Source organism: Marmota flaviventris, chromosome 2, assembly GCF_047511675.1.
Source record: "Marmota flaviventris isolate mMarFla1 chromosome 2, mMarFla1.hap1, whole genome shotgun sequence".
Classification (NCBI taxonomy): Eukaryota; Metazoa; Chordata; class Mammalia; order Rodentia; family Sciuridae; genus Marmota; species Marmota flaviventris.
Window position 1 is genome coordinate 165,130,789 of NC_092499.1, and position 23,059 is coordinate 165,153,847.

Sequence of the window (23,059 nt, forward strand, 5' to 3'; positions counted from 1 at the left end):
TTTGTTGAAAAGGAGATGTTGCAATACTGGAAACTGAAGTACCAAATGTTTCCTTTTAAATTTGGAAAGGTCTTTCTTCATTACTTATCTGTCCCAATGGACTTCTAACAGGGGATGTGTTGAAAGAGTTTTCAGATGCCCACTAGCCACAGTGAGAGTGAATGGCAGCATTTATAAGATGACATAAATACTTCAAAATCATCAGTGATCCTTGGAGATGTATGGTGTGCCAGTGGTACTTACTGAATGTGGGCTTTTGTTGCTGCTGATCCTGAGCTCTTGTGTGCAGCCACCTGGAAATATGGATGTATCTCTTCTATGAATGCAATTTCACTTTTTCCCCCCTTTGGGGCTCTTATATCAGAATTAAAGTTAGAGTGGTTTGTAGAAGAAATAAAGTCTGCCAAAGAGGAGAAAGATCTGTGAGATTATGAGTTATTCTTTAAAATCCTAATCTCATTTTGAGGTCCTGTGGAGGAATTATATCATACTTCTTAACCATTTTAACACTAAATTAAAATCTTGACACAATATGAACTTTTATTTTTTATTTTGTAATAGTGTGACTGATACCACCACTGATATTATCATGACATGAAATAAAGATAAAGATAAAAATGACTGAAAATGATTAATGAGGATAAATGTTAGCCAAAAGTTGCTAATTTTTGTTGCTCTATCTTTATTCAAAAGCTTTTCAGTTTGTTATTTTTACCTTTTAGACCTATACATGACTTGACAGTATGATTTTACTATGCTACTCCATTACCTATATTTAAATGTCTTAATTTAAAGATTTTGTCATTAGCCCTGAAGTAAAAAGACCGAATTCCTAGTGAAAGTCAGATGAGGGAAAGCCCTTTGGCATCGGTTCACAGTCACTGTTACAAACTCATGCCCTCCAGATACAAGTAAAGTACATGGGACCACACCATTATGCACATCCTGCCTCACCCCTTCCTGTTTTGCCTTAAGAGAAAATATTGTGAATGCAAGAGTGTCTTATTAAAGTTGGGCATTAAACCTGTTAGGAATAAACTACAAGCAAAAATCATGTATCCACAATCCCTGAATAACCTCAGTTAAAAATTTTTGTTGCTAGACTAAAAGAAATCTTTATCATATTATTCATTTCATTTTGGTAATGGGAGGTTTATCCAGGTAGTCCTTTTGACCTTCACATAAAAGCTTTGTTTGCTTTGTAGCAAGGCCTTCAAAATTACAGTCAAGGAATAAACTCCTTATCAATTCTGTTCTAGCTTATCAATTCTGTTCTAGGATCTCAGGAATGATTTTTAGGCTAGTTGGGAATCACCTTGTGCTAATAAAAGGAAAATACAGAGATTATGATGAGGAGAGAAAGGAAAATAATAGAAAATAATTATCATTAGGTAGCCATTATCCTCTTTATAATATATATTTGGTACTTACTATGTAACCAGTCCCATGCTAAATGCTTTATTTGCATTGTTTTATGACAACCCTATGAGGTAGTTGATACCCCTAACTCCTTTTTATAGCTGGGATGTTAAGTAAAGAGTCCCAAAGTCACTCAATGAAATTCAAACAATGCGTAAGCTATCTTCTAAATAGAACCCTGCTGCTTGACTCAGGTATTTCAGATTTCTTCTTTATTGAATATTCAAAAGCTTTTTGTAATGTAAGCCCAAGTATTCACTAGAAAAATGATGACATTTTTGGAAACATCTAGATGAGAAGAATAAAGATATTCTTTTAACTCTTAGGGTTTCTTTAGGGTGTTGCTGACTTTTTTTCTGGATTCTAAAACAAACCCACAAACAGATGTTCTAAAGATGGCCTCCCTGAAGTGGTATCACATGCCTTAGAGAAGCAGTCATTCTTTAGATGGATAAAAAGCTCTCTTAAATATGTAAGACTCCCTTTTTCAGACAACCTAAAGTATTTATTTTAACCAAATTATTCTCTTTCATTCAAACAAATTAAAAATAAATTGTGTTGTCAGAAGCAATTAAAATGTATCTTGGGTACTCCCTTACCTCCCCAAAAAACCTCAGTAAAATTAAATGTTCTCAGACCAAATGATCTTTTTCATTTATTGCTATGAATACATGATCTATTTCATGTATTCATGTTAAGTACATCTACCTACATAAGCTTATAAAAATTATATTTTACTCAACACAAAGTTGCATATTTGAGCTGGATGAAGTAGCTAAAATGAAGTAGCTAGAAAAAACCTTCCTTTAGTATAAAGTTTTCTGAGACATATTGTTTCACTAGCAAAAAGCTAGTGAAATAGATTTAGAACGCATTTGGCCCCAAATGTTCACTGAAGGATGAATGGATAAAGAATATGTGATACATACATATAATGGAATATTTTTTAGCCTAAAAAAGTCAGGAAATTTGGATAGATCCTAGAGCATAGATGAGCTTTGAAAACATTGTGCCAAGTGAATTAAGGAAGTTACAAAAGGAAAAATACTGTATAATTTATTTTATCTGAGGGACCTACGTAAAGTAGTCAAATTCATAAAGACAGAAAGAATGGTGGCTGCCACAAATGAGGAAGAGAGAAATGAGAAATTAGTGTTCAATGAGCACAGTGAGAAGATGGTTTCCTAAAGATGTGAATGTATTTAATGCCACTGAACTGTATACTTAAAAAATGATTAAATGGTAATCTTGTATTATGCGCTATAAGAATACATGTGGCCTTAAAAAGAATTCAGTTAGAGTGGCAAAACCAATGGGATTTTTAAATTAAAAAACAATGTCAGGGGGCTGGGGTTGTGGCTCAGTGGTAGAGCACTGGCCTAGCACATGTGAGGCACTGGGTTCGATCCTCAGCACCACATACAAAACAAAACAAACAAAAACACAATGTCATGTAGCAAGATACCGGGAAAAAGATTGAGGCTACCCAGCAATTTGGTCTAGTCCCTATGTCTGTGTGGTTTTGTCCTGCCTTCCTCACAGGGGAATCCTTTAGATTTATGTGTACTATCACTTGATCACAGGATGGCTGTTGTGCTTCACGTTTAGCTATGCAAGTACAGGCATGGAGATTTGGTTTTAGACAGATATGGCAGACATTAATTTAATGTTTCCTGCATATCCATGTACTCCCTCAAATATTTCACTGCTCTCTTGCAGTTGCCTGAGTACATATAGCGCTATTTTTGCTTAGGCCTAGAATAGAAATAAAATGTGTCACTTCCAGGCTAAATTATCAAAATAGCCCTGGGGGTCCCTCATTCTCTTGGAGAAGTATATAATCCAAGTAGTGCATTTACAAGATGTTGGAACTTTAGTCTCCCTAGATTTGTTTCTGAGTATGTATGTGGAGCAAATCTGTCAGGTGACCCATGTGTGACCTATAGCATTAATCAGAATGTTTATATTTTTGTTATGTTAAGTCATTGAGGTTTTGAAGTTGTTTGTTTTTGCTACTGAGTATAGCTATTCTGACTGATACTCTTTTGCCTGGGCCACATCCCAAGCCCTATTTTGTATTTTATTTAGAGACAGGATCTCACTGAGTTGCTTAGTGTCTCGCTTTCACTGAAGCTGGCTTTGAACTCATGACCCTCCTGCCTTAGCTTCCTGAGCCTCTGGGATTACAGGTGTGCATCACTGCTGGCCAGACAGGTTTGATGAAACTTGGGAATATGGAACCTTTCAGGAGTAGAGGAATAGATGTAAATTGAAGAAACATGGAATTTTAGCTGGATAAGAACAGAGGTGAGGATCAAAGTAGGGCAAGGAGTAGTTAGAAAGCAGTAGAATATACTGAACTACAGTTTTTGGTGAGGTGGAGGCAATGTCAGGGTTTGATTGCTAAAAAGGGTAATAATGATAGAGAGGAGCAGTAGAATGATTGCATTTGAGATTACAAGGAATTAATGTTACTGCCAATGACATTGTTTTGGAAGTGAATTTATGAGGTAGTGTGGCTAATTTGAGAAGACATCAGAGAACCTGTAAAACAAAGTATTGGGAGAATCATCTAAATGAATATTAAAATAAGCAGGAGTTATGACAAGGAGTAGTATTGGGTGGAACAAAAGTGAGCCAGAAGCTAAAATCTCTAAAAATGAGTTTTTCTTTATTAGTCTGAAACTGTCTATAGTTACCTTCATTCTAGAATGTTGTTTAACTGATTCCAGGTTGACACTTTTTTTTTTTTTCTGTTTGTTTTTTGCCTTTGTATCTTTAAGATTTTGGTCTTTTGGCTTCTTTTGTTGCTTGGAGATACTGAATTATCAGTTTCACTAAATTTTTTTGCACTTCTTTAGAGATTTCTTTTCTTTATGATTAGTTTTTAATATTTTTCTTGTTATCTTTGGTCTAGAGCTTCACTAGGATACATCTAAGAATGTATTTGTTTTTATTTGTCTTCTTTGGAATTCTGTGTGGATCTTCAGTTTAAGGGTTTACTGATAACTTAAATACTGGAAAATTCTTATTCATTACCTCTTAAGTGTTAGTGTCCCCTTCTCCATTTATTTTCTTCTCTCTTTAAAAATAGCTATTAATACATTAGACATTCTCATTTTGTACTTAAGGGCTCTTAACTACTTATTTTCCTTTTATCATTCCAAACTGCTTCTTAGCATTTCTTCCATGGAACTATCTTCTAGTTCTTTTCTTGAGCTCCATCTAATTTAATGCTTGGTACATGCATTGAGTTTTAAACAATCTATGTATTTTTAAATTTGAGGAGATCTATTAGATGTCTTGAAAAATCTAGACACCTCCTATGCCCTTACCTGTTTTGAGGCTTTGTTTTTAAAATTATGATCATGCTTCTTCTTTTTTTTTTTAAAAAAAAATGCATTGCAGATTATTTAATTATAGGGAAACTATGATCTATGGGCCAAATCTGGCACAGGGCACTGATGCTTTTAATTTTTAAGTTGTAATTGTTATTACATATTGATTGTACAAAATAATGGGTTTTGTGACAATTTCATACATGTTTAACATACTTTGTGTCTACCCTCCCTTTTACCTTTAATTACCCCCCTCCTCTATCCACGTATGACCCATGAGCTAGGACTCATTTTTAAATTTTAAAAGATTTGTTACAAAGAGAAGGGGACAGAGAGAAGATTTGACAAACATAGATCACATATAACTGAAAAAAGTTAAATATTTACTATTTAGCCCTTTACAGAGTAGTTTGTCAACCTCTGTGCTGTTATTTGCAATTATGAGTATAATAATCCTTTTTTTTTCATATGCTCATTCTCTCATATTGGGTGTGTGTGTATATGTTTTGGACAGTGTGTTGGAGAGTGTTGCAATATTTTATTGAAAGTTCATCTTCAGTGAGGGCTATGAAAGGTTATGGATCCTCACAAACAATGATATGGGATATAACGGCATTTTTAACAACAGGAAGCACATTGGAAGAGAGCGAGCTATGAAACTGGGCTGAGTTGCAATTAAGAGGAGGTGTCTTGGCTATAGAGAATGTTTCTTAGAGTTCTGTGAGAATAATGTCTAGGGTTCTTGCTGAGTTCAGGGTTTTCATCTGAATCCCTGAATCAGGGAACTAGCATCTGGACTGGCCAGAATTAAGAGTTGTGTGAGTACTCAATAACCAAACAGGTCTGATATCTTTGGGGAGGTCTAACAATATGTAGGAGCATGCCTGCGAACTACTTTGGGTCTAGTATAGAGTAGGAGCTCAATAATGGATTGTTGAATGAATGAATAGGGGAAGAAATGAAGGTTAGACACACATTTTGGGGACTGACAAGTACCAGACTGGTGTCCATAGCCAATCTTTGTCATAGACTACTATCCAGATACGAAGAATGTGGAGAAATACCTCTAGTACTTATTCTATAGATCTCCTAGGATTTTCTACATAAACAATTATATCATCTGCAAATAGGAATCGTTTTATTTCTTCCTTTCTAATCTTTATGCCTTTTATTTATTTTTCTTGGCTTACTACAGTGGTTCCAATCTCTAGTTTATTGTTGAAGAGATAAAACAGGGAACATTACCTTGTTTTTGATATTAGGGAGAAACAAATAATTAAACATGATGTTAACTGCGGGAGTTTATTCTTTATTTCTTTAGTACTTCATTTTAGAGACTTGTTCAGATTCAACTGTAATCGTTTTTGTAGTTGACAAGACTATATAGGTTCAATTGTGTAGCTCCATGAAGCCAGGTTGTATCCTTTTATAATATTATCAATCATTAATATTTGTTGTCTATTACATTACAGGTTACAAATACTTATTCTGTTGATTTATGCTTCATATATTACCTGGGATATTTCTGTAGAGGAAATTTTCTTTCATAAACTCTTTGGTTACCTGGCTGTGTAGTTCCTATAGGAAGGACTTAGAAGTGCTTGATTATTTTCTTTAATTTAACAGTTTTCAGAATGGTCAGTTGGTTCTATAGCATCCTCCAAAGATAACTAAGGCTTTTAAAAACACAAATTATGAATTTGCTGTCTGTTTCAATTCATTAGTTTGTCATTCAAACAAGTGTGTACTTTTCTAAGTGCTTTCAGAACTTGGTTTTCATCACTTTTTCTCTAGATTTGTTGTCAGATCTTTGTTACATGTATAATCCATGTTTCCTGCTAGTATGTAAGAATATAAACATATTTCATCCTATATAAATAAAGACAAAAAGAGGATGTAATGAAAGATTTCTAATATCTGTGAATAAAGAATGAGATTTTTGCCTTTCAGTCACATTTCAATTCTGTGTTAACATATTTTAACAAACTTTGGAATTTTGTGGGTAAAACCACAGAAGTCAAATTTTCTTTGTTTGAAATCTGTAGGAGAATAAGGTTTTGGTGTCTTGGCTGTTATGTTAAAAGTAATATATTTCAGAGAACATAAGTCATAATTTTAAGAGTTTATTAGTAAAAGTTAATCATTGGAAAACCCTATATATTCCTATGTAACAACAGGGGAAAACTGTCTCCCTGACACATATTGTGTAGTTTTATGTAATGTTAACTTCATGTGGTTTAGCTGTTTGACTTGAAGCATGTGTACATAACCTTCTGAACATTCATTTAACGTGTAGTATGCCAATTTCCTAACAGTTATTATTGTCTTAAAGTATAACATTTCACTGTTCAACATCAAATATGTGCAACAAAGGGAATTAAAATTTGTGGAGTTTCATGAGCTTCGCATAATGTCTCTATGTAGTAAGTGTCAAACATGTTTTTTTCCTATTAGCTTTATTGTCATCTTTTTCTTGTTTATATAAATAATATTCTAAAAATTAACAAAATATCAATTGCTATAATTCTTTCCACAAAGTTGTGTATTAAATTACATATTAGATCTTCATCTAAGTGTAGATGTACACAAAGAAATATTTAGATCTTTAGGTGATTAAAAAAAAAACCTTTGCACTTTTATGAACTGTTGGTATTTTTGGTAATGAGTGTATGTGGTGTATATGCATAATATACACACATGTGTGTCTATATATGTGCATGTATATATAGGGAGGGAGATAAAGGAAGAGAAGGGGAGGAGAGGTATATAAGTATATATATATATATATGTGTGTGTGTGTGTGTGTGTGTATGTGTCTATATAATATAAAGAAAATTTCTGAAATGAAAGGCTTAACAATTACAGATAATATTTCTTATGGAAAACTGTTGTTGGTGCCTAAAGTCCATCACAATACATGCTATCTAAAGACAGTACTAGTATCATATCAGTTTGTGTTTGTTTAAATATATGAAATTAAGAATTTTTAACCATTTAAAAAATAGGTTGTTTTATTTAATAATCTTAGTTCACATTTCTTTTTGATTGCTAAGAACACTCTCTCACATTTGTGTGTGTATGTATGTGTGTGTGTGTGGGGTACATATGTGCAGATCAGTGACTTGGATAAATACTATATTGTCCCTGGTTCTGTTTGGGAATCTGAGTGGATCTTGGAAATACTCTATCTTTTGCTGTGATTTTTTTTTTTTTTAAAGGATAGAGCTGAGACATGTTTCTCTTATAGTCTTCTTAGATGCTTAGATCATTTGTTGCCTTTGTTAGGTGAATAAGTGGAGGACTTGATTTTCTAATACACTAACAATACTTTGGACAGGAATCATTTTTAATGGAAAAACACTTTAAAAGAAAGAAAACTTTGTAAAGATCTTATGCATCTATTGCTCTTGTTTGGGTCAGAGATACTGATACTTTAATTAGTGAAATTTTGTATGTAAGAAGTCTTTCAAGTGGCATTCAGTATTTCTTTTAAAGTCTTGCTCCCCCAATATTTTTCAAAGTAAACTTTTAAAAATTTGTATTTTTAGGAGCAAGAAAGGCTCTTTTTTCATAAATCTTTAATTAGAACTCATAATCTATAAATTCTTTTGTCTTTGTGTTAAGGTAGTTTCTATTTTAACAGGTAGAAACTGTACTAGAATTCTAGGCAGCGACACCCTTATCCCTATACCTGCCCTTACTTAAGTGTCTGAATGGTCCAAGTTCATCTCAGGGTTAAAATGTACTTTTTTCTTTAGAACTACAGAGAGAATCCCAGAAAGTTATGTAAATCACTGTAAGAAAGATATAAAAGTGCTCTTTTATTGCATCCACTCTATTGCTATTGATGTGTGATGGCATTGTAGTAAAAAGTAGGTAGGGGTGGGATTCAGACTGCCCCTGGCTGCCTACATCTCTCCCTTTACACCCTGGCAAGTGGGATATTAGAAGGAAAATGACTGATGGCCATAGTGACCATTTACTGACTATGAGACAAAGGCCAACTGAATGCAAACAAATAAATATAAAATGGGATCATTTTAGTCACCCAAGAGTGGGAATGAGACAAAATGCCGCAGTCTGGCTGGGCACAAAATCACGAGCCACTCAAGCAGGAACAAACTTTATTTTTGAAACTGCCGCCAATGCCCCGTATGCTCCCGGGAAGATTGCCGACAGACCCACCCACATGGTGTTCTCCCCGGACCCCAACAGGAAGTCCCTCCTCCGGAATTCCCTCCTACCGCACTTCCCCAACCAATGGGAACTCTCCAGGAGTCCCATAGCAGGCCGAGGTGGACAGCAGGAGTCCAATATCCATATGAATGCAGATCTTAACATAATCATATCATCTCAATGGCTTGCTGGCATCACCTTTCAACCAAAAATGCCATGCATCATATTACTTGGCTGTGGCTCTTAGCAACAAAACTCTAGGAAATTTCTAGATGGAGAATCTGTGTTCCTGTATTATGCAAATTATTGCTATGAAAAGAGTTTTCCTTTATTTTCTTTTGAGATTAGACAATCATCTGTTTCTTTAATTTCTTCTGGTTCTCATTACTGAAATTACCAGGTTGCTCATAGACATCATTTCATCCCTCACTGAGTTGTTCTACAATGTGACTACTTCTTAAGTGGTGTACAAGGTTGTTTTAATGCTAGTGAGACAAGCAGGGTGTTCAGTACTACTTTTCTTCAACTGTTGTTGGTTTCCTTGGACTTCTAGGATGTGGAGAGCATCTTGTGCGCACCATACTGGCTAGAGAATGTTCACACGCTTTACAAGCTGAAGATGCTCACCAAGCTCTGTTGGAGACTATGCAAAACAAGTTTATCAGTAAGTATAATGTTAAGAAATGATATTCTTCTAGGAGACTCTTAGAGAAGAGAAAGGGGATCCGGCAGAGTGGGAAGGGGAGGGTAATGGGAAGGGGAAAGATATGATCAGAATATGTTATGTGCATGTACAAATATACCACAATGAAACCCATTATTCTTAAAATTAAAATCCACTAATTAAAAAAAGAAAAGAAAATGACATCCTTCTAAATATGGAGCATTTCTCTAAGATTTAAGCATCATGAATCAGGTATCCCATTTATATCTCTAGAATTAGCTTCAGGGCCTCGCATAATTAGATCTTGAGTTAATATTAGCCATGAATAGAAATTCTACCACAATAGCTACTACAGCATGAAATCTTCTGTGTAGCTAATTTAATGCTCAACCTATAAGACATTGTCCTGGATTAGAATAATATATGGTAGAATAAAATTCCAAAGGAAATGTAAGAGACAATCACTTTTAAAGGTTTTTGTAATACAGTTGACTCTTCTTAAAATCAGTGTTGTATTCATGCATCCAGCACTTCTATGTACAGTTTCATGGGGTTGAAATGAAATTCTCCCTGGACACCATTTGCCATGACATGTAACTGGGTTTGAAACTGCATCTGTCTGGAAGAAGGGGTGCCTTTTTCTAATCTGTAGAAAAGTTTTACATAGCTTAGCCATGGCCCTCTATGTAACTGTTACTTTGAATTAAATCATTTAACTTAATCTGATTTTCCCATCATTGAACATTGAGCTTAATACTATGCAAGACCTGTGAGAGTTGCATAAGAAATATAAGGCATAATTAAAAATAAGTCAGAGAAGTACATTATGAACACGTTAATTAGTGAGAATGTGTCATAGGGTTAAGCCTGGAGTGTGTAGGAAACTAAAACAGATATAAGATGTTAATTATGTGATAGGACATAACAGACAAAAATATAGGAAGAATTACCCACAAAGGACTTGTAGAGACTTTTATTCATTTTTATTTTATTGGGGATTGGAACCAGGCATGCTTTGCCATTGAGCTGCATCCCCAGTCCTTCTTATTTGTTATTTTTGAGTCAAGGTATCACTAAGTTGCTTAGGCTGAACTTGAACTTACAATCCTCTTGCTTCAGCTTCCCAAATTTCTGGGATTATAGCTGTGTGCCACAGATGTGGACCCACCCTGACTAGAAGCTTTTAAAACTGGGTCCAGAGGCCTCTGGGATAAGTGGGCAAAAAGGGGAAATGAACATGAACACAGACACACAGCAATGGGATTAGGCCTGGTGAGGGAGGGATACTACATGATTTTTAGCAGAGGCTAAGAGCAGGGCTGGATTAGACACATGGATCATGAAGGCCCGTAACATTTTGGGGAAGGAATTCATCCTCAGTCTGATAGAAATGAAAGAAACTGTATGTGTTCTTGAGTTGACAAATTAAATGGTGTTTTAAAGAAAGGTTTATAGAGTAGATCTAAGGTTGCCCCAAATCTTCTATGTAGACAAGAGACACTAGTAGTTGGAAATGGTCCAGGAATAGAAAATATATGGTGATTTTTAAGGAACACATCGGTGCAGAAAATGGAAATAGTGATGGACTTAGATTTTGAGATGAGGTGAATGTGACATTCATGGTCTAATCAGGAGACAGGAACCATCCAGTAGATTAAGAAGATAACGTTTAACATAAAAATTATTTATTGTCAATGGAATATTACTCAGCACTAAAAAATAATAAAATCATGGCATTTGCAGGCAAATGGATGGCATTAGAGCAGATTATGCTAAATGAAGTTAGCCAATCCCTAAAAAACAAATGCCGAATGTCTTCTCTGATATAAGGAGGGGTGACTCAAAATGGGATAGGGAGGAAGAGCATGAGAAGAAGACTACCACTAAATAGGGAAGAGAGGTGGGAGGAAAAAAGAGGGAGAAGGGGAGTTGCACAGAAGATGGAAGGAGAACCTCATTGTTATACAGATTACATATATGATGTTGTAATGAGTAAAAGAAAAAAAAGTGTGTCACATTAGATTGGATAGAGAGAAAGGATGGGAGAGGAGGGGAGGAGTAGGGAGGATAGGAAGGGCAGCAGAATAGAATAGACAATATGATTGATGTATGTACATTCCATGTATGTATTATATGTCAAAATACATTCTACTGTCATGTATGACTAAAAATAAATGAATAAAAATTAAAAATAAATAAATAAATAGAAAATTTAAAGATTATTTATTGTGATAAAGAGTAACAATAAGTTATAAGGAAACTCTTTTTGGTAACATAGGGTTGAGAGAGTGTCCATGGAAGGACATTGGAGAAGATGTGGTTTGATCACCAAATAGCAGACACATTGCTGGTTGGGTCAGGCTGAGCTTGTCTGGAATCAAATAATAGGTAATCCTCTGCAGTGCAGAGAGGGGAGCAGATGATCAGCAATGGGTAACTGGTGTGCAGTTGGAGCCCTGCTCTATGAAGGACCGGGTTTTCAGAGCATGATTGGATTCCATATTGAGAGGGTTGTGGAAAGATTATTGTTGGGCCTAGGCTGCAAGTCACAAAGGGATCACATCCTGGACACATGACTGAGATAGACTTTGTTAGATGTGCACACGCCCATATGCCAACTCAGCCTCTCGCCCCCAGCCCAGATTGGAAATGGTAGAAAGGGTTTATAAGTTTTTATTTTCTCTAATTAGGTTTAAATTATGACTTCTTGACTTATACAAATATGAATATTCATATAAATATTTGTATTTATGTTTATTATTTTTATATTTATATTTTCCTTCCCTTTTAATTAGTAGCACCTGAGTTGCAGCAAACTTTTGTGTAGCATGGTGCTATAGGAGGAATAGTTTGGTTCATAGTCACCCTCTTTGGACTCTTGGACTCTGCTAAGATGTGACTTACCTTCTACCTTTTGGGTTATTTGCCTCTATTGCCACTGAATTCACTGTTATATTCATGGACTTATTGCAGCTTTTGGCCTCTTCAGTACAAGAGTACTCACAGCAAATGCTAAGATGACAGGTACCCTTCCCAGGTGTCAACTGCCTGTTAACTTTAGTGGCCTTTGGTCACAGGGTAAGGCAGCCCTAAAACTCTGGGATAGTCTATGGGATAGTGTTTTAGTTAGCTTTTTTTTTTTTTTTTTGTTTTTGCTGCTGTGATTAAAAGACCTGACAAGAACAATTTTAGAGGAGGAAAAATTTATTTGCGGCTCACAGTTTCAGAAGTTCAGTCCATAGACAGCCAGCTCCATTGCTCAGTGATTGAGGTGAGGCAGAACATCATGGCAGAAGTGTGTGGTGGAGATATGTCCCAAAAACAATCCTAATGCCTACCTCCTGTAGCTGCATTCTACCCACCTTCAGCTACCACTCAGTTAATCCCTATTTGGGGATTAATTCACTGACTGGATTATGGTTCTCATAAGCCAATAATTTCACCTGTAAATATTTTTGCATTGCCTCACACATGAGCTCTTAGGGGACACCTAATATGCAAACCATAAAAGATAGTGAGGTCCTCATTACCTAGGCACATTGGTGACTTTTTCTCCTTTATTTCTAGAGCACCTTGCTGGCATGGCAGTGGAGAACTTCCCTACCTGTCTTTCTTTTTATCTTCATCTGTAAAGTAGGGCACAGGTCTCTTCAGTTCTTTGGTTCTCCAAATCTTCCTATGGCTATTTATTTTTTGTCTCCTCTTTTTCTGCATTCCTCCCAACTTGGGAAGAAGGACAGAGATTCTTACTAGTCTTTTCCTCTAGTCTTTACACAAATGTTTTGTGTCTAGCCATACCCCATCTCCCTGGATACTTGTGGGTACCTGGTTAGGCAAGTATTTCTCCAAACTATTGATTTTACCAAAATTTAGCGTTTACCTACTCAAAACACATCTTATTCTAAAACTGTCTCAATGTAGAATTTACAAACTAGATAAGCATATACTGATGGGATGAATGGAAGGTTACAGGTGTGGGGATGAAACTTGAATTGCTTTATCAGAATCATAAGCATTGTTGTCCAGTATTGTTTAATGAAGTATCATGCTCTGTTTAAATAGATATATCATCTAGGCCACAAACAGAAAGAAAAGTAGATTATCAGGAAAGAATTATGTATATATTTTTATGAAGGAAAAACAGTGACTAACTATAGAAAAATCATTATCATATACAGAGAATTTGTAAAGGTACTTTCTTACATTTATTAGTGCTGAGGATTTTTTTTTGTTTTTGTTTTTGTTTTCATTTTTGGTGCTTGGGATTGAACTCAGGGGCACTCGACCACTGAGCCACATCCCCAGCCCTATTTTTTATATTTTATTTAGAGACAGGGTTTCACTGAGTTGCTTAGTTCCTCACTTTTGCTGAGGCTGGCTTTGAACTAATACTCCTGCCTCACCCTCCCAACTTGCTGGGATTTTTCTGAGGTTTTAATGGATATAGAATAGACATGAAATTGCCTGAAATCAACTGAATAATGGTCTTAACTATATTTATGTTAATAAGAGCTGTGCAATGGCAAATATAAACCTAGGGATATATTATGAATAGGACTTGAGGTCTACCAATGATGATTCTTCAGAAAAAGATCACTACAATCATGTTAGTACTTCCTCAAATATATTGGAATCAGACTTAGATCTTGTTGTTGATTTAACAGTTATCACTGTTGAATATTGGTTTAAATAAAATCAAATTCTTTGCTTTAATAACATGTGATTTATGTAGTTTGTTATTTAGTTATACAGATATAGTAGATGCATGCTCAGGACATCAATGAGAAAGAATAACAAGAGCTGAAAGCTAGATGCTCATGATAAGTTAATTTCTTAGAAATCCTGTGATGGGTGTTTAATTATAACATGTGGCAGTTTTATGGTTTTTAATAATGTCTAGAAGGACTTTACTGATTTGCTAGCTAGTTGCATTTCTCTAGGTTTGGGTCCTTCTGAGGAGTTCCTGAACTTTACTCTTTTTTGTTGCTTTGTTGTACTTTCTTTTATTTAGCTCTTTTAAATTTCTTATAGAGTTGTGTTTCATTTTGCCTTTGGGACCCTTTATTTAATGCATATTGAACCCCTCTTTTAAAAAACTCAGACTCGTGGAAAGAAACAGGAAACTTCAGAGCTCATCTAATTGACCCTGCTCATTTAATAGTTAAAGACACTTAGTTTACAAGAGTTTACTGACTTGCCCAAAGTTATCTTGTTAATCTCTGGGGGTCATTCTGTAAAATTTTGGTGAAATACAGAAGAATAATATCCTGGAGGTCAGAACAGCTGGGTTCCACTGTCAACTCAGTGTCTGACTCATTGTACAGAGCAAGTCACTTAAGCTGTTTTATTTTATTTATTTATTTTTTAATATTTATTTTTTAGCTTTAGGTGGACACAATATCTTTATTTTATTTTTATGTGGTGCTGAGGATTGAACCCTGTGCCCCATGCATGCTAGACGATCCTGCTACTACTTGAGTCACATCCCCAGCCCATGTTTTGTTTTATTTTTTTTAAAGCAAGATGACTGGATGAGGAAAAGTTTCTAAATTCCTTGACCATGCTAAATTCTGTTAAATCTTTACTAGATTCAGGCCATAACTGTGAAGTTCTTTTTAATCAGATGATTTGAAATGGGAATAGAAAATGAAAATTTTCAGGAACTACTTAGGAAGCACAAATGATATTTACAGAGTACTTGAAATGAGATAAATTGCGTTTACTAGAGGTCTGGACTAAGAGCAAGAGGGTTGAGTTCTTTCCTTTTTTAACATACTGGTGGTGTAATTAATTATCTGTCTAAAACAGACAAGTCCCTTGTTCTCAATTTCATCTTGTGTAAAGTGAGGGGAAGATCTGGATGAACTCTAAAATTCCTTGCAGCTCCCAAATTCTATTTAATCCTTGAACTAGTTTACAGATCAATCGAAACTACTTGTAAAAGTTCAGTTGTAAATCAAATTAACCATTAATTTAAATTATAAATTAAAACTGTTGGTGGTGATCTCAAGCTTCTATTTGAAGTAATTTTCTCAAAATCCTTTCAGACAGTGATTGAGATAAGCCAGCAGCCACTTTATGGTTTTTATGGAAACAATGATATTCTTCCTTTTTTGTTTCATTTTTTTTCTTTTAAAAAAAGATTTGTAAAAATGAGGTATCTAGAGATTCTTACTGCAATGTATATATAGGGAAAAATAAAATTATACACTACAGTCACATACCCAATTTTCTTTCATCTGAATCTCATTCTTTTCCAGAAAGAACCATTGCTATCAATTTGATATGCATCTTTATAGTCTCTCTCTCTTCTCTATCATCTTTTAAAATGATTATATAGAAAATATTTCTAATACTGTTTGAAACATACTTTCCACTTAAAAAACCTGGATGCTCTTAATATATCAGTGTATATAGATTTATAGCCGAGTATTCCATGGTCTCATAATTTATTCTTTCCTTTATTGAAATAAATTTAAGTTGTCCATAATTCTTTATCATTTTACTATGTATGAATTCTGAATTCTTATTTCTTCAGATTCTATTAATTAAGCATTTTATATGATTCCACTGTCTCTCCTTTCTTAGCATATCAGTTATACGTTTTTTTTTTACTATTTTGCATGGTTGCTCTAGAGTTTGGAATGTATATTTACAAGTAATCTAAGTCTACTTTCAAATAACACCCTACCACTTTACAAGCAATACAAGGACCTCATAGTAACAAAATATTATTAATTCTTCCTTCTGTCCCTTAATTCATTGCATTCATTTTATTTATACATATGTGTATATTATCAAATACATTGTTACTGTTTTACTATTATTATTATTATTATTATTATTATTATTATTATTTATATATGACAGCAGAATGAATTACAATTCTTATTACACATATGGAGCAAAATTTTTCATGTCTCTGGTTGTATATAAAGTATATTCACACCAATTCGTGTATTCATACATGTACTTTGGAATCAAGGACCTAGGAATATAACCAGAGACCCTGCATCTAATAGAAGAAAAAGTAGGCCCTAATCTCCTTCATGTGGGATTAGGCCCCACCTTCCTTAATAAGACTCCTTTGGCACAAGAATTAAAATCAAGAATCAATAAATTGGATGGACTCAAACTAAAAAGTTTCTTCTCAGCAAAAGAAACAATCTGTGAGGTAAATAGAGAGCCTACATCTTGGGAGTAAATCTTTACCCCTCACACATCAGATAGAGCACTAATCTCTAGGGTATTATTTTCAATAAATTATTATATATCTGATGAATTATAAATAAGAAAAATGAATATTTTTTCTTCTCTAATTCTTTTTTTAAATTATCTTGCTTTCTTTATGTAGATTTGAGTTTCTGGTCTAATATAATATCTTTCTCTTTCTGAAGAATTATTTAACCTTGTTGCAGGTCTACAACAGAAGTTTGGTCATTTTAGAATGCCTTTATTTCCCTTTCATTTTTGAAGGATACTTTCAAAAGGTTCAGAATTCTAGTTTGACCCCCTCAATTCTTTAAATATATAACTGCTTAATTGGTTAGCATGGTTGATAAGGAGATGTCAGATGTAATTAATTTTTTTGCTTAATTCTAGTAAGGTGTTTTCTTCCCCTGACTTCTTTCAAGGTTTTTTTCCCCTCCCTCCCTCCCTCCCTTCCTTCCTTCCTTCCTTCCTTCCTTCCTTCTTCCCAGAGAGTGAACTCAGGGGCACTCAACCACTGAGCCATATCCCCAGTTCTATTTTGTATTTTTATTTAGAGACAGGGTCTCACTGAGTTGCTTAGTGCTTCACTTTTGCTGAGGCTGGCTTTGAACTTGCAATCCTTTTCTGAAGTTTGTATATAATATACCTAGCTGTAGTTGTGAAAATTTATCCTGTCTGCTGTTCTTCAAGGTTCCTATTTCTTTGATTTGGTGTCTGACATTGCTCTGGGGAAATTCACAGACATTATTGCTTTAAAAATTTCTTTGTTTTTTTTTCTCTTATTCTCTTTCTGAATTCTCATTATGTGTATGTCAGTCTTTTGTAGTTGTGACACAGTTTTTGGATGTTATGTTCTGGGTTCCCCCCCTCCCATTCTTTTTTCTATTTACTTTTCAATTTGGGAGATTTATTTCAAGATATTGTCCAGGTCAGAAATTATTTCCCTAGTTATATCTAGTCTATTAATGAGGGATATTGGTCTGAAATTTTGTTTCCTTGATATGTCTTTGTTTGGTTTTGATAGCAGGGTGACACTAGCTTCATAGAATGATTTTGGAAGGGTTCCCTCCTTTTCTATTTCATGGAACAATTTAAGGAGGATTGATGTTAGTTCTTCTTTGAAGGTCTGGTAGAACTTGGCTGAGAGTCTGTCTGGTCCTGAGCTTTTCTTTGTTGGTAGTCTTTTGATGGCATCTTTAATTTCATTGTTTGAAATTGATCTGTTTAAATTATGTATGTCCTCCTGATTCAATTTGGGTAGGTCATATATCTCTAGAAATTTGTAGATGTCTTCAAGATTTTCTATTTTATTAGAGTAGCAATTTGCAAAATAGTTTCTGATTATCTTATGTATTTTATTAATGTTCATTGTTGTTATATTTCTTTTTTCATCATGAATTTTAGTAATTTGAGCTTTTTTTTTCTTTTTCTTTTTTAGCTTGGCTATAGGTTTATCAATTTTATTTACTTTTTCAAAGAACCAACTTTTTGTTTTGTCAATTTTTTGAATTATTTGTTTCAATTTCTTTTATTTCAGCGCCAATTTTAATTATTTCTTGTCTTCTACTGTTTTAGTGTTGGCTTGTTCTTTTTCTAGGGCTTTGAGATATAATATTAGGTCACTTATTTATTGACTTTCTATTCTTTTATTGAATGAGCTCAATGCAATGAACTTTACTCTTAGCACTGTCTTTATAGTGTCCCAGAGATTTTGATATGTTGTATCACTATTCTCATTTACCTCTCAGTATTTTTTATTTCATCCCCAATTTCTTCAGCTGTCCATGGGTCATTCAATAGCATATTATTTAGTATCCAGGTGTTAGAGTAGCTTTTTTTTTTTGTTTTATTGATTTTTAAGTTCATATCATTTTGATCTGATAGAATGCAAGGTACTATCTCTATTTTTTTTGTATTTGCTAAGAGTTGCTTTGTGGCATAAGATATGTTCTATTTTAGAGAAGAATGCATGTGCTGCTGATGAGAAAGTGTATTTGCTCATTGATGGGTAAATTATTCTATATATGTCTGTTAAGACTAAATTATTGGTTGTAGTTTTTATTTCTATAGTTTATTTAGATTTTTTTTGGATGATTTATTCAGTGGTAAGAGAGGTGTGTTAAATTCACCAACTATTATTGTATTGTGGTGTATTTGATTCTTGTAGTTGAGAAGGTTTTGTTTGATATACATAGACGCTCCATTGTTTGGGGCATAAATATTTATGATTATTATATCCTTCTGAAGTCTAATTCCCTTAAGCAGTATGAAATGCCCTTTTTTGTCCCTTCTGATTAACTTTGGCTTGAAATCCACTTTATCTGATAAGAGGATGGAAACCTCTGCTTATTTGCAAGATCTATGCAAGTGATATGTTTTTTTTCCCCCATCCTTTCACTTTTAGTCTGTGGATGTTTTTTCCTGCTAGGTGAGTCTTTTGGAGACAGCATATTGTTGGGTCTTGTTTTTTAATCCAGTCTGCCAATCTGTGTCTTTTGAATGATGAGTTTAGGCTATTAATGTGCAAGGTTATTATTGAGATATAATTTATTTTCCCTCTTTTTGGTTTATTTCTAGTTTTTAATTTGAATTAGTTTCTCCTTTGATTGACTATTCTTCTAATGTAGTTCTTCCCTTTGTTGGTTTTCACTTTTATTTTTCATTTCTTCTTCATGAAATATCTTATTGAGTATGTTTTGTAGTGCAGGTTTTCTGTTTGTTATTTTTTTAAACTTTGGTTTATCATGGAAGGGTTTCATTTCATTGCGAATTCCAAAACTTAATTTTCCTGTGTATAGTTTTCTTGGCTGGCGTTCATTTACTTTCAGAACTTGGTATATATTATTCTAACTCTCATAGCTTTGAGGTTCTTGGTTGAGAAATCAGGTGAGATTCATATTGGTTTCCCTTAAATGTTACCTGTCATTTTAAAAAATTCTATGCTTATTCTGTTTGTTAGGCATTTTCATAATAATGTATCGCCCATGGCCTGCATATGCACGAAGGAATGGGTTTCCCTTCGGTGGGATGGGTGGACGGAGAAATAAAGCTAAGAAAAGTAGTACAGCAAAATGACCACAGAACACAGAAAGTAGTTAAGAGGGGCCAGAGATGGGCATAGCTGACCAGATGGGTCCAGCTTCTAACAAAGAAAGGAGCCCACATTCGCTTTATTTATATTGGAACACAACAAAGAAATTCTATGGAAAATTCTTCACTCAAACAGGATAGAAGTGGGGGCAGGTAGGCCTTAGCTCCTAGTGGGTCACACCATTTCCTATGCTTCCTGAGAACTCTTAGCAGAGCTGAGGAGTTTACTTGCATTTGGGCAGTCTATCCTGGTGGGATAGCCATGGAAAGTTCCCAGTGACAGATCTACCCCCTCACTGGCTACGATGCTGAAGAAGGTCCATCCATTTCACGGATGGCTTCTCGCAGTGTTGTGTCTTTGTGTAGGTTTATTGTAATTTTGTAAATTTGGGGTCCTTTAAGCCTCCTGTATTTGATTTCCATTTCATTCTTTAGGTTTGGGAAATTTTATGATATTGCTTCATGGAAAAGATTGTGCATTCCTATGGTTTGTATATCTGCACCTTCATTTATCCCCATAAATCTTAAATTTGGTCTTTTAAGTTTATCCCATATTTCTTGGAACTTCTGTTCATGGTCTCTTAACATTTTTTCCTCCATGGTCAACTTTGTTTTCAAGATTATATATTTTGCCTTCATTGCCTGGAACTGGGTCTTCTGAGTGATTTAATCTATTAGTGATATTTTCAATTGAATTTTTAATTTGGTTTATTAATTCCTTCATTTCAAGGATTTTTGTTTGAGTTTTTTTCAGAATCTCTTTCTTTTTGTTGATTGATCTTTTGCTTCCTGTATTTTCTTTTTGATTTCACTCCTTATATCATCCTTTACCTCACAAATCAGTTCATGTATATCCTAAACTCCTTCTCTGACATTTCTTCTACTGTGATGTTGATGGATTTTGTTATTGGAGTATCTTAGTTTGTTTGGGGCAATTTTTTCCCTTGCTTTTTAATGTTGTTTGAGTGTCTACTCATCTAACAGTATGGATCTGAGGCAGTAGAGTTTTCACCCTGTGGTCCTGTCCCTGAAGATTTCCCATATCTCACCTTTGGGGGTAGGGGAGACAAATAAAAACAACAAACAATGCTAATGATATACAGCATTAAACTGAATAATTCCTGCTATGATGTCTATAATGTTAATTGTCACAATAAACAGAAATTATATGATCTTTTATTGCCTACAATAAAAACAATAGTTTGCAGAGGATTTACAGTTATGTATGGTGAACAGGGAGAGAACAGAGTAATATAGGATGTGCTGATTTTGAGGGAGGAGAAGAGAAGTTAGAAGTAAAAAATTGAAGGAATTGTTAAAGAGAGAACAATAGAGATTAGCTATTAGCTGAAGAAAACAGAGAAGGATCATGGGAGACAGGTGTGAGAAAAATATATATATATAAAATAAAATTTTTTAAAAATTAAGTAAAATGAAAAGGAAAGTATATAATACAAAACTGAAATATACTAATCAAGCATCTTAGTCCTCAAAAAGCTGGTCCTTGAAAAATAAGTGGATTCAAAAATGCTAGAAATGTGGGAAAAAAACAAATATGAGAATGTATAAATGTTCATGAACAATTAAGGTCACAATTAAACAGAGAAAACAAAAGAAAAAAGAAAAAAGAGAGAGAGAAAAAAATATTGAGGAATAGTTAAAATTTTTATTCATTGGAGTTCAAAAGATTCTCCGGTTCTCTTCTCAGTAGTAGGTGGGGTCCACTGGAATAGGATGCTCCACCTTCTGTATTGCTGGAGTGAGACAGGTAATCCTGGAGGCAGAATTCCTTGGGGCAGGATTTAGGTATAGGTGGGCTTCAGGCCCTTCACTGTATGCCAGTTGGTCTGGAGATTTTAAATCAGTGCATCTCCAGTGCCCAGTACTTGCTGGTCCATGCTGGAAGACTGTACCCCAGCAATCTCCCTCGGGTTCCACTCATGTGGTGGAGGAGCCAATTCTTAGTCCCCTGTATGGCCTGTGGACCTTACGTTTCCTGGTCTTGTGTTCTGTCTCCAAACTCTCCTGCTCCCATTCTTCCAAATTCCTGGCTAGATAACTTCTCTCCCAGTAGGTCCTGTAAGCAGCCAGATTGGAGGTGAAGGGAAAAGCTAAGTGGGTTTCCACAACAAGTTGTCCCCTGCATAAACCTCTCTCCATGTTTGATTTTCTCTTGGTCACTTAGGCACATTCTGTGTCGTGCACTATGAGTTTTCCAGGCCTGTATTTTGGGCCAAATTCAGGTTTGCCAGAAATCAGCTCTTCTAGGTGGCAGCCCCTGCACTGCCTCTGCAATATGGTTCCTTTCTCTGTTCTGGGCTTGCCTCTGGGAGAGACGGCAACTTTTCTCTCACTCAAGGATATTATACAACATGCCTTTCAGTTTAGTTGGACATTGTCTTAGAGCTCTAAACTCTCTGTACCCAGACAAACCTCAGGCCTCCTAAAAACTTGGGTTCCTTTATTTCCCTTATCCCTCTACTTTGCTCACAGAGGGACCACTCTGGCTGCTGTCTCCAGCCAAAGCAGTGACTGTGGCACTGGGGAGTTCTTTCTTATTTTATTGTATCCAACCTCCTGAGATCCCCTATGTGCTTTGAATGTCCAGTTTTAAATTCCAGTAAAGTAACCTTCTCTATCCTGCCATCTTGAAATTCTTCTATTGCCCATTTTAAACTAATTTTGTTTCTATTATCAAATACACAAAAGATAACAAGAGCTGGTGAAGATATGGAGAAAAGGGAACTTTTACACATTGTTGGAGGGAATGTAAATTAGGACAGCCATAATGGAAAACTATGGAGGTTGCTGCAAAAATGATTTAGCAATTTCAGTATTGGGTATATATCCAGAAGAAATGAAAATGTCATGTTGAAGAGACACCTGCACTTCTATGTTGGTTGCCTTACTATTCACAATTGCAATGATAGGGAATCGACCTAAGTGTTTATCACCTGATGAATGGATAATTAACATGTGAGATACACACATACATACACACACACACACACACACACACACATAATGGATTACTATTCAGCCATAAAAAGTATGAAATCCTGCCATTTGTGACAACATGAATGAAACTGGAGATCACTATGTTAGTCAGGCACAGCAAAACAAGAACCATATGATCTCATCCATACATGGAATATAAAAA

At 34.8% G+C, this 23,059-nt stretch overlaps 1 protein-coding gene across 5 annotated transcripts in view; it reads left to right on the forward strand.

Annotated features, from left to right (window-relative positions):
- Tasp1 (taspase 1) overlaps positions 1-23,059 on the forward strand; it is a 282,779-nt gene that overhangs the window by 146,118 nt on the left and 113,602 nt on the right. For all 5 annotated transcript variants that reach the window (XM_027921784.3, XM_071608719.1, XM_071608720.1 and 2 more), the window contains one exon: positions 9,487-9,597. In XM_027921784.3, coding sequence (XP_027777585.1) covers positions 9,487-9,597 — 111 coding nt within the window. The remainder of the gene's footprint in view (positions 1-9,486; positions 9,598-23,059) is intronic.